Source organism: Zosterops lateralis, assembly GCF_965231275.1.
Source record: "Zosterops lateralis genome assembly, chromosome: 8".
Taxonomy (NCBI): Eukaryota; Metazoa; Chordata; class Aves; order Passeriformes; family Zosteropidae; genus Zosterops; species Zosterops lateralis.
Window position 1 is genome coordinate 9903086 of NC_139768.1, and position 12696 is coordinate 9915781.

Below are 12696 nucleotides of genomic sequence, written 5' to 3' on the forward strand. Positions count from 1 at the left end.
CAGAGCCCTCCACGCTTTACTTTCCTCTTGATAACCTTCCACAGTTTCACAACTCTGCACAGCGTCCAGAGCTCTCGGTCCTGCAGCACAGTGCTCCACATAGTACTCCTGATCCTGCCAGGCACAGCTCATGGGCACAGCCCCGTCTGCCTCACCACCTCTACACTTACAGGATTTTTTCTTAAACTGCTCTGCACTCTCTAATCTCACTTCCAAACCACCCCAGTGTGCAGGCACACTGTTCTGTGTGCTCCTTACACTGATACTGCAGTGACACAACACACTACACACTAAATATCCCACTCTCTTCCTCACCCAAAGTTACTCACTCTATCATAGCAGCATAGAATCATTAAGCTTGGAAAACAGCTTTAAGATCACCAAGTGCACTCAAATTCATCAGTAACCATGTCCTCAAGTGCCATGTTCTCATATCCACATTTTTTGAAGACTCCTAGGAATTGTGACTCACACCATACTGCAGTCTCATTCTATTCACCAAATGTGCAAATCTGTGTCCAGCTCACTCTTTCCTCAGGGCTAGACCCCTGTATGTGCCCATGCTTTATTCCCTGTATTCCTCTAAGCTTTTGAAACACCCTGCTGTCTTTGCATTATTGTGTGTAACACCAAATGCCAGCATGTCTGCACATCAGAACTGTACATACCCAACCAGCTCCCCATTTGCAGGGAGCCCTCTAAACATCCCATTTCATACTCTCCACCCTGAGTACACCAAGGACCTGCTACCAATAAATACTGACATTATGAACAGAAGAGCTGCCTGTGCTTCCTCCAACTTGCCCAGAGAAATAAAGCCATAGCAGGGACACTGCACAGTTGGCACTTTGACACCAAGACCACCAATACTGTTCTCTAGTATTTCATCAAGCAAACAAATACTACATGCTGCCACCCCTGTTACCTCACTGATGATCTTCCTTCATGCTGCTGGCAATAGCACTTGAATGGTCTTGTGCTGAGAGGAGCTGGGCTTTTGCACATCTCAGTGTCCTTTCATCATTTCTCTGTGATCAAACCCAGCTCCTCACTTCTTTGCAGTCAGGCCTAGCTGGTTTCTGGCTCTTGTGAATCTCTAGTGACAGATGTGAATAACAAGCTAAATTAAAAACACCTCAAGAGTGCTTTACTTGTGGTACAGTTAGAGCTAAGGTTCTGTGCTGGATTAATTAAAGTGTACGATGGTAACTAATCAAATCATACTTTGGTAGCACTTTCAGTATGAGGCACTCTGCCCACAGGTGAGGCAGCAACTTTCAAATACAGAGGAAGTAAGCAATTAAAGCCACCAGCTGGAAGTTGTTGCTGGCTGTGCCTGTTTCTATTCTGACAAGTCCAGTTGCAAAGTGCCGTGTTGCCCCTTGGACTGCTGAGCAACATCACATGATATGCTCATGGATTCTCTGCTTCAGCTTCCCAAGATTGGCTGTAGCCTGTCTTATGTTCTAAGTTCCTCACATGTTGTGGCCACACAACAACAGGGACAACAAGGGCCTGTGCTGCCCTTGAAGGATCCTGTTTTTCTTTTGCAGAGGCATGAAGATACTGGGCTGTGCTCACCCAGAAGAGTCAGGGAAGGTCTCCTATGTCTCTTCAGGTCAAGTAGAAACTCAAGCATTTTCTGTATTGTGGCTTAGATTTCAAGGCTCTCCCACATTCAGGACATGCTTTTATAGACAGACATAGAAAAGATTCAGAAGTACTCAGCATTAATTTCTAGTCTGCTGTAACTGTTTAAATAACAAAAAGAAGTGCAAAATGGCCAACCATTGCATGATCCACCTGAGGTAGCTGCAGAATCCCAGCCTGGAGATCTGAATTCTCCTCCTGAGATTTCAGCAGCAAGGGATATACTTGCTACTGCACTGTGAACACTTCTGTGGACAATGTTACCACATAGAAGTGCGCCACAAACCCAGTAAGATCTTCCTTGCCTTCCCCTTCCTTTTATATAAGATTTCGAAGAACTCACAGTTCCATTTCATTTTTGCACAAGAGCTGTTAGTCCTAAAGTTGCTAAATTTAGGTTCACAGCCTTCATTGAAAGATATCTGAAACCCTTTTAGTATATCAAGTGCTTCAGAAACAGATTTATGGTACCTAAGACCTCTTTCTAGACAGTTTCATTTTCACTGCAAATGTGGAACAAAGTGGTGTTCAGATCTTGATCAGCGAGTTTCCATGTTTTTTTGCATTTCAGCTCTGATGTTGTGTTCAGCATTTGAACACAATTCCATCCCCCTGAGTGATGAGTTCTTTTTTCACACAGTTTGAGGCTCTTCTGTACAAAGATGTGACTGGGAGTCTCCCTATAGTGTTACAACTCCTCTTACAAACACATTAAAAAGTCCTAGATAAGCTCAGTCCTGTCCAGGAAAGTTGTAGGAATGCATTTGTTGTGTCTCTCCAGCCTTTTTACAGCTATGTCTCTTTTTAAGTCTGTTCTTTTAGCACTTCTCACTTTTATCATGAGGTCCACATTCAAAAAGTTATTGATAACTTTTATTTTTGGCATAATTTCAAGCCCTTTTTCAAAATCCTACTGGACAAAATGCAGGATACAAAAAACCCAACCATTTTATCCAGACAGTACATTACTTCACTCATAAGGAGACCCACAGCATAGTGTCACCACCAGCCCAGGCTTACACCACCCTCAACCCTTTCCCTGGGGAAGCAGGAATTGTTCCCAGCACCACCTGTGCACAAATTCATTGCTCCTCTCCTGGAGAGGGTTTCACTAAGGCAGCTGGGAAACCGGGTCCTTAAAACATGAGCAGCTGCTGCTATTCCTGGTCTGGCTGTTAGTGCAGGGAAGGACAGCTGCCTGCAAGGGGCACATCTACTCTCCTGCTCCTTACTCACAGCTCCCCTTCACCTAAACATCCCACAGATTTACTACATGGAAACTCACAGCAGAAGTCAGCTGCTGTCTCTCCTTACCTTCGTGCAGTGCCAGTGAAAAACAAGGTTGTTCTGTGAAGATGTCATGTATCTTACAGCCCTCCTGAGGTTACAGCAGTTGGGGTAGGCAGATGGCCCTCCTGAATTAGGTTAATAAGGACTGGGGTAGGGAGGAATGATACAATGTGGCAATTAACAAATGACAGAGGAGCAGCAGAGCCTACAGAAATTTCTGAGCTACATAAATAATCTAAGGGGCATGAGCTTAATAGCTGAGAACATATGGCTGCTAATTGCATATTACTCCACCAGAATGGGGAGGAAAAAACCCTCCATGTCCATAGAACTGCCTCTGTCCCACCTCAGTGCTCAGTAATGAACTCTAAATTTGCAAAGCTCAGCACGGTGTCCTTGCTCTGCCATCCAGGCAGTGGCACCAGTTGAATCTCTCACAAGCCCCAGCAGGGCTGCTATATCAACACTTAATACAGTATCTTTATACCTTTTCTGCAAGGGACCATCCACATTTCAAGAGGCTCAGTGTTGCTCTATCCTCATGAATTTCCTACCCTCTTTATGAGCTGGTGTTCCTTGGGTCCTTCATCCCAGTTAACATGATGTTAGGACACCTCCCTCAGCCCTGAGGACCATGGGATCTGCAACTGCCTGACCTCATCACTTCCCCCTAAATGTGCAATCCTCTCCTTCCTCTGCAGATGTAGCTGTGCAGCTTCAGCACTTAAGTAGAGGAGGGAGGCAATGTGCTTTCAGGTTTCCCTCCCCAAACCATTATTGAGGCTGTGCAGGTGACACTGCTAAAGAGGAGGGGAGAGCAAAGGTATGGGAGATATAAGCCACAGACAAAGCAAACACAAGGAATACAGCTGCATTAGTGGCTGCTCTTTAGGTATAATTTTGTTCTGCACACGTGACAACTGCAAAATTAAAACAGCAGTGGAAGACTGAAAACTCCTGCAAAATTCCCAAGCCCAAGCAACAAAGCCAGAGTCTTGATAGAGGCTTGTGCAACATCAGGCAAGTCCAAATTAATCCTTGAAATAATTCCTCTAATGTCTACCACAGCTTGATTTGGTCCAGGGCTGCAAAAAGGCTGCTCAATGGAATGGTTTGATTTAATTTACATCTGATTTCTCTGTTGTACATCCACTGCTTATATGTGACCACGAATTTAACACAGTCCTGAAAACAGTTTTGAGATAAAATAAACCATCAACTTGCTGGCACAAGGAAATACTGGTTTAGATTATCCCATTATTAGAATTAGTTCTCTTTTAATAAAGCACTTTCAAAGCAAGAAGGTAAACATGAGAGCAAAATAAGTGGCAAGTCAGGCTCTAGAGAGACCTTGGTTTATCTGTAGGAAGGGGACAACTGCACTTGGTGAGTTATTTTGGGATGCTCAGGAGCAAAGCAGATATGATGTATGACACACTCTCCAAGACAGCTGTGCTCTCACAGCTGGATTGAGTCACCAGCCCAAGACATCTCCTGTCCTCTCCCAACCACAAGGGTAACTGTTTCCCATGACAAAGGAACCTGCTGTCCCAGCACCAGACCCTACAGCTCTGACAGTGAGGCATTCTCCTAAGCCTGCTTGGCCTGCCTTGTTTGCAGGTGGCCTTTGAGACAGAACAACCCAGCACAGCAAGGCAGTGCCAGCAAAATTGACTGGGAGGTTTGTTTTAGTGAAATCTAAAAATGTCAGGAATTGCAAGCCTAATTCCTTGAAGCTTCAGGATTTAATGAGCACACCCCCTGAGTGGTGATCTTCTCCCCCTCTGCTCTGTACAGCCTTCTGGTGTTTTATGTAGTTATTTCAAACCTTCCTCTGATGTTAAAGCCTTTGAGACAACTTCATTTATCTCTCTAATACTCTCAAAGTCTACTCTCTATTTTCAGATCTCAGTTCCTCTGACACCATTCTTGCCTTTTCCTAGAATGTACTTTAGAGAGTATTCCTGAAGTTTGCTATCACTCGACCCAGCCTGAGCAATATTACATTTCCAATTATTCCACCCTGTATAATGCACTGAATCTGCTCCCCATTTCCTTTGCCCAGGGTTCTTTTGATTTCTGTATTTTTTTTTAAACCTCCTCTGCCTCCTTTCTCCATCTAGCTAAGATGAACTGAGTTTTCCTCTGTTTAGTTCTTGTTCTATATTGAGATATTCTTGCCTGATTTTCTTATGTTATAAATTCATCCCAAGGCAGTGAAAAATCATCCTCTTCTGCTGTATTGTGATACACAATACAATACCAAAATGTCAGAGAGCATCCTATGCATCAGAGACTGGAGCCTAGAGGATTTACAGGAAAAACTGGGATCACAAGGGGACACTGACCTTTATTTGCAGTGTTGCTTTTGGGTACTTCCATGGTCATTCCTATCAATCACACATTGTCTGCAATTTGGTACATCCTAGCACAACCCTCACAGCCAGCCTGGCTGTGGCAAGCGAGGAAGGGGGCAAGAGGAAGGAAATTTGGGTTCCATAAGTAGACTGAAAGGAAAAGGAAAAGCACAGGATAAGATGGGTAACACATTGGGGATAGGGAAATCTGAAATGGAGGGATGCCTGACAGGAGACTGGTCCACAGGGTGGCTGTGGGAAGTGGGATGGGAGATGTCCAGGTCCTGCAGCAGTCCAGGGGGCTGAGCAGCAGTGCACACACAAGCCTGGCTTTTGCGAGAGGACTTGGTTTTCAGAATCAGCAGCTGGAGTGGCATCTTTTGACACCTTTATAACCTCCACAGGGCACTCATGGACCTTGCAAAATGCTTCCCTTCTGCTTCCCAACAGGCAAGTCATGTTGGTCCTGCCAGCCAGATGCCAGTAACTACTCACCAGACAGCTCCAGTTCCTGGGGACCAGATGAAAAATCCTGTTCCTGGAGTCACTGCCATGCCATATGCTGCTGAGCCAATGTTGTTCTCTGCCTCAGAGATGGACACACTTCACACAGTGACAGTAATACTCTTTCAGATGAAAATAAGGTTTACAAGAGGAAGTAAGTTAATTTATAATTAACTCAAGATGCCTGAGCCCAAGACAAGGAACACTTTAACTGGCAGCCAGATGGCTTTGCGGGCTGTGTTCCTTAAACCATTTATCAACTTTTCATCCCAGAGACTGCCAGTCAAACAGCAGGCCCTGGAAATTATCCTACCATCTTTCCAGGAGGGTATTTTTGTATAGAGGTCTTGTTGGATTTCCAAACTTTATGTAAGTAGCTTAATTTACTACAGCCAGATTTTCTTTACTAAGGGAATGTAGGACAGAGACTTTTGTTTTGCATGGAAGACACCTCTCCAGGTGATTTAAGATTTCCTTCCCTTCCTTACCTAAAAGAAAATGAAAAACTAATTACTACTTAAACAGAAATGAAAAGCTTTGTTTTTGAGCCCCCTTGTGTCTGTTACAGGCACAATTCTCCATGTCTTTGTTCTTTGTCCCTGTAACAAGCTCTCTCACAGCAGTGCAGTTTCCTTGACCTACTGGTGCTAGAAACTTATTCTAGTGAAATTGCTCAAGATTTCCTCTTCTGTATACAAAATTAGTATTCTTCCTAGAGGAAAATCATAGCAATGAGCATCTTCTGCTCTGCACCTCGACACAGATGCCTGTGAGAATGTTGACTTCTGACATGAAGCATTTGATGCAGTGTTTATTCCAGAAGGTCAGATTTTAAGGCGCATGAGAATTTTCTCTCCCTGCCTCCTGCATGGCAGAAGCCATAAAATTCTCCCCATGATTGCACTTAAGGCCAAAGCACCTGCATTGAAGGAGTTGCCCAATTATTCCAATGGTTACAACAACTTTATCATTATGGATTATTTTATCATCAAATTGTCATGGGATGCTACTCTGCATTGCTCTGCTATACTGAAGAGTCATCAAGTTCTGTGTTTGGATCACCTTACTATTGGAGTCTTCAATTTTTCTCTCCGTGGTTTTTCAAACAAAATGGATACTATAATGGGTTTGGGTTTTTCTGGTTTTTTATAGAAACACTTTATTGCTGCAGTCAATAACCCTGTGTATCACACACAAATAACCAATTACAGTTTAAGAAACTAAAAATAACTCTGCAAGTGGTAATACTGAGAAAACAAACATACATGAAAGGATACAAAACTATACATTAAGTTACTAGAAATTTAATAACTAAAAAATTCTGCAGAAGTATGAAGTGTCTTGTATAAACTATACAACACATGCCAGTGTAAAGTTCTTCAACATTATACAATTACCTATCTACAAATGTTTTACCTAAATACAAGATTAGCTGCAATTTTTAAACAGTTATCTTCTATACAAAGACAAGTGCTTTCAGTACTTCATTGGAATATACAGACACTGCAATATCTCAAAACTAAAAAATAATCACAAAATAAAAGGTCCCACTTAGAAATTTTCTTTGCGTATCTAATACAACACTAAGGAAATCCAGCCAGCAATATCTTTGCTTTTGTATTTGCCCTGTTTCACCTGTATCTGAGAGGGATCCAACCCAGAGTCACTGACCTCTGCCCTTTCCTTGCTGGCCAGTCTCCAGAGCAGACCACACCAGAAATCTGGATCTTAACACACGTCAGCTTTAGGAGGGATTTGGACCTGGTTCCCACTTTGCAATAGAAACGTACTCTGCCACACACAGGGCAGAAGCAACCAGCTCCTGTGCATCATTTCAAAGGTTTCCCTTGAGTGACAGGCCAAGCAGCCCTCCTCCTTACAGCACCAAGTGGGACTCATGCTCTGAGCAGTACAGGGGTTGGCTTGAACAGAGTTACAACTGCTTCCCAAGAATTCCCAGGTACAGCACAGAGGTACAGTACTTCTCTAACCTCTCGCAGGCTCATTCAATCTTCATTGAATGCCTCCTTGCTGAAGCGAAGCCAATCTCAATGATACTCAACCAGAGGGAGCTCTCCCAGGGTCTGGCCCTGAACACATTTTAAACACCACTGTCACTCCCAAAATACAGGCTTACAGTTGAAAAATGTCCTGAGAATTCACAGGAATTTAGTATCTCATCAGCTCTTACATGGGATCAACCTTCTGCAGCACACATCTGTATTTCTAACATAATGCATGTTCATGACCTGGCAGATTCATCAAATCTGACACAGCAGGGGAATTTCCTTGGCCCAGATGGTGTCTTTATGGACAGGAGTGCTGTCAATAGAATGGGGTCAGTTATCTGGGGCACTGGACATAGCAGCAAAGGCTCTGGCAATCCAGGGAAAGGATTGTGGTAGATGGCATTAAGCCTATGCTCCCTCTTACTTAAACTCTGGTCTCAGGCAAGTCACAGGGTAACCCAAGCTAACTATGGCCAAGGTACGAGGACCAGGCTTCCATTTCAGTAATTTCAAAAGCTGCCAGAAGGAAGTAGTAGAAAGCCTGATCTAACAGGGGGTGGTTGTTCCCCTTACTGACACCTGAACAGAAAGGATAGAGCTCACCTGAGCTGGCATCAGTGCCTAACAGCTGGACGCTGAGAAAAGTCAATAGTATCTTCTTGAGGAGAAGGAAGGAAAAAAGCACCATTCAGCCTTCTCAAACATTTGATGGCACCATGCAGAAGCAGAGAACTGCATCTCCAGAAGCCCACCATTAACACTATGCAAGAATCAGCATGAGAAGTGTGACCAGCATAAATGAAACTCCCTGACAGATGGATCTCTTCTGTAGCCTTTCCTGGTATAAGCATTCCTAAGCAGTATACAGAGTTTAAATAATAGGCCTTAATTTTCATTCAGAAAAGACTTACTGGGAAAGGGAATTGTTAGCAGCAACACTGGCTAAAACATTTTCATTCACAAATATTTTTCCCCAAGTGATTTCGCTGGAGATGATTTTCCTTTACAAGTGAAGATACTAAGGGGCACAGCAAAAACCTTCAGTACCCTGAATATACCGAACACTACCTGGCACATCCCAAATGCAGCTTCCAAAACACCAAGTGAGATTTTGCAATGTTTCACCTAGAATCATGTACAACAGTGACTGAAGCAGAACCAGCAAGTTACGATGTGCTGTATCGCCGATGTCAGAGCACTCCTCACACAGTGGAGCCTCTCACGTGTGAGCTGGAGATCAGCCAGGTGTCAAACCAGGACTTGTCCATCTTCATTTCACCCAGTGGCCACAGATGGGACGATAACATGCACAGCATCTCTCGGCAGCTGATCCTGTGCATCCTGCAGCTGTGCCGTGAGCATCTCGCAGACAGGAGGGCCTTGTGCACTTGGGCATTTCAGAAGAACATCACAAAGGTGCGCAAGACCTGATACTTAACCCACCTGAGTTTATCTAGTGAATCTTTCACAGAACAAAACAGAAAACAAAACAAGACAGTGTATTATCTGGGTTCTCATAATAGAAGAGGATCACCCACAGCAGAGTTCAGGAAAGGTCTTGAGTAATTGCACTTTAAATTATGGCAGGCACAGGCAACAAACTCTGCATGTATATGGTCACAAAGAGTGCCCTGATACTTGCAGGGTACGCAGGGTTTGTCTTGCCTGTATCACTTAAGCATGGGACATCCTGACAGCTAGTACAGTACACAAATCCATGCCAGTGCAGCTTTACCAGGACTGCCCAGAGGTCTGATGTTTTAACACATCTCAAGAACAAGGTACCACGTTGTTCATGAAGATCACAGACAGTAAGCTTCAAGCATGAAGTGACAGAGGCACATGTGCTTTTCCTCTTAACAGCTTCTAGAAACCACTGGGATGAGTGTTCTCTTACCAGAGTCCCTTCCCTGCCTTCTATTAAAATATTGATTTAGAAATAATTTAATATTACATTTTTAGGAAAAAATCCCTGATCTCTTACTGTTATACTTTAAGAAGTCTTAAAGCAGCTGCTTTTACTATGAAAAGAATGTACCCAAAGTTGTACTTCAAAAATACTAAGTGAAACTTGAACTAGAGCTCAGAATTTAGTTCAGTATCTCAACAAGTAAACAGGAACTTTTACCTGAGAAGTCCAGGCAACTCCTACTAAAACCAGCCATATTTTTATCATTGACTTTACAGAGATTTAGACAGGGCTCAGGTAGGAAAAGTCAGCTTTCAAATGCAGAGGCCTCATGTGCTGACTTGTTGTGGGGCTTTGTTTCTGCTCCAGTGACTCTGAGACTTTGGTTAAATGAGGGCTTAAAGCTGGACAGTGGTGCAGTGAAGCAGACTGGACAAACAAATCAACTGCAGACACCCCAGGCTTTGGGCAACTTTGTCCAAAGCCTTGCAAACAGATTTTAAAACTGTCCCTCTCTTTGCATGAAAGTTGGCTGATTAAAAAGCCAGTCCCAAATTCAAAAGCACAGACATATACTATTGTCTGACCACACAGTGCATCACATCAGGCAGGTATTTTTAAATGTATCCACTTAATGTGATATTTACTTCCTAGACTTGGATGTCAGCATCTCCTCTGACAACATCAAATTCTTGGGTAATTCACATATGACACAGCACTAAAGAAACAAAACCAGTTTCAGTTGTATTGACTAAGTTTCCCTTTCTCTATAACAGCTCACATTTTTATCAATATAGCAACAAACCCCTTTGCCAATGGTTTGGAATGAAAGTTACATCAGGTGTATATGTGAAGGTATGTTGATGGTCTGACCTGTTGGGGGGAAAAAAAATCAAAACCATTCCCCAAAACAGAGCACTGAAACCACTGAAAGCAAACATTGTACACATCCACTATCCCTCATTCACAAGTGCAATATCCTTTGAAGAAAATTGCTCCTCAAAGGAAACCCAAAGAGGCAGAGCTTTTTAGTGTTATGTTTAGTAAGATAATGTGGGCATGTGTTGGAAATCACAGGCTGAAATTTTTAAATTTTTTTTTTCATAAGGCAAGAGGTTAATGTTCCAGAAGAACAGATGGGGTAAAGAATGAAGAAATGTTTCAAAAAATGACACATTCTTTCAAGTTTCATTCTCATTTGACATACATATCACAAAATAAAGATTTTTAAAAGTGCTATATGCTTTGTAAGTCTCATCGCAATATGTAAAGCAAGATTTTACACCTGCTGCCTAAGACACAACGTTAGTGGCAGTGTTAGTGGTAGATTAGACTCTCTCTCTCTCATTTCTCCCACTGTCTGGGACAACCTCCTTCATCACACATGAAGAACAGACCAACCAACCAACCAACCCACCCACCCCACACTACACATCCTCCAGAATCACTTAAGAGTTATGTTCTAAAGTAACAGACTCCATGAAGTTGGTGACAGCTCACTAGCGGCTTCCTTGACACCACACCCAAGGCTCATTCTACCCAATATCCTGTGGCTCCTTGATCAGCCAAGTACGAGACACAAAATGTTGAGAGGTATGCAACCATGATGACATTGACAGATATGCCTAAGGGATTTTAAAAAATTCCAACAAAGAAAACAAACGTAAAAAATTCATCCTCCAGCCCTCAGCTGTTTGCTGATTTTAAAAAGGTAGAGCAGTTTGCAGTAAACAATGATATTCAGATCTTCAAGGACATACAGAAACACCCCTTCCACCTAGCAGTCAGACATGAAGGATTTCTGCAGCACAGTCTTCTGGCTCTGTGTAATGTGAAGAGTTTGTGTCTGAATGGTGAACCCCAAACATTTCTTTACTTTCGAAGTTTGGCTCCATTAGTGCAGGTTTTTCAAAAATATTCTTTTTGCTAGTTTCTGGACAGTTTTGTACATATATTACTCGGTTATAAGCTTTAAGTCTCTTCCACAGCTGTACGTACACCTTGCATTGTACATACATGAACAGAAGTCCTCCAGTGAAACCAATAGCCACAACTACCAGCTTAGTCCAAAATGGCCACTCTAGAATACCTGGAAGAAAGAAAATAAAAAGAATTAAATTCATCTCAGAGACTGCTGATCAAACAGCATGCCCTGGAAATTATCCTACCATCTTCTCCAGAAGGGTATTTTTGTATAAAGGTCTTGTTGGGTTTCCAAACTTTAAGTAGCTTAATTGACTACAGCCAGACTTTCTTTAGCTGGACTAAACTGGATCTTTCAAAAATGTACTTTAAGGAAACTGTCACAGAGTTTGGGTCATGCAAACTATTCTTATTTTGCAATTTTTCCTGTCAGGCTTTTTTTCCCCCCTCTCTTCAAGTCAAACACACAGACTTCTGCTTCACATATCACATTCTTCCCCACCAGAAAAAAACCCAAACCAACTGATTTTCTGTGTCTGAGCGTTGATGCAGTGCAATCAGAGAGACAAGAGAACCACCAGTAATATGCTTAGGTCCTTCTACACCTGTTTTTAAACAAAGACTGGATCAAATTATGAAAGGGATTCTATGGCATGGTTTCCTCTTCATAGCAGAGACTCAACTCAGTGACCCAATAAGTCCGTTCAACTCTGTGATCACACAGTACATGGAGACATAAAGGAATGATTGTTACCATGTAGCTTAACATGTTTGTTATGCAGACAAGGAAAATTTTATCTGCACCACACCCAGTAACTTGTATCTAAACTAGAGCATCTCCTCTGATACGAAACTGCAAGTGCTGGAGATGCTGAAGCATTCCAAGCTTACCCTCTGTCCTTAAAAAATTACCACCATCACTTTGCCTAAATTTGTCTAGCTTGAACATTTAGACATTTAGACATTGTTAAACTTCTATCAAGCACTTTTAAATTAAAAACTATTCATTTTATACCTATTCTGCTTACATAGGTGCTGTATTCATCCAGCCTCT

The 12696-nt window shown here is 42.6% G+C and overlaps 1 protein-coding gene across 3 annotated transcripts in view; it reads right to left on the reverse strand.

The window, feature by feature from the left end:
• Nucleotides 1-6959: 6959 nt before the first annotated feature.
• The window catches only part of MARCHF8 (membrane associated ring-CH-type finger 8), an 85120-nt gene continuing 79383 nt past the window's right edge, over nt 6960-12696 (reverse strand). For all 3 annotated transcript variants that reach the window (XM_083865871.1, XM_083865869.1, XM_083865870.1), the window contains one exon: nt 6960-11808. In XM_083865871.1, the coding sequence (XP_083721997.1) occupies nt 11504-11808 (305 nt within the window). In that variant the 3' untranslated portion in view covers nt 6960-11503. The remainder of the gene's footprint in view (nt 11809-12696) is intronic.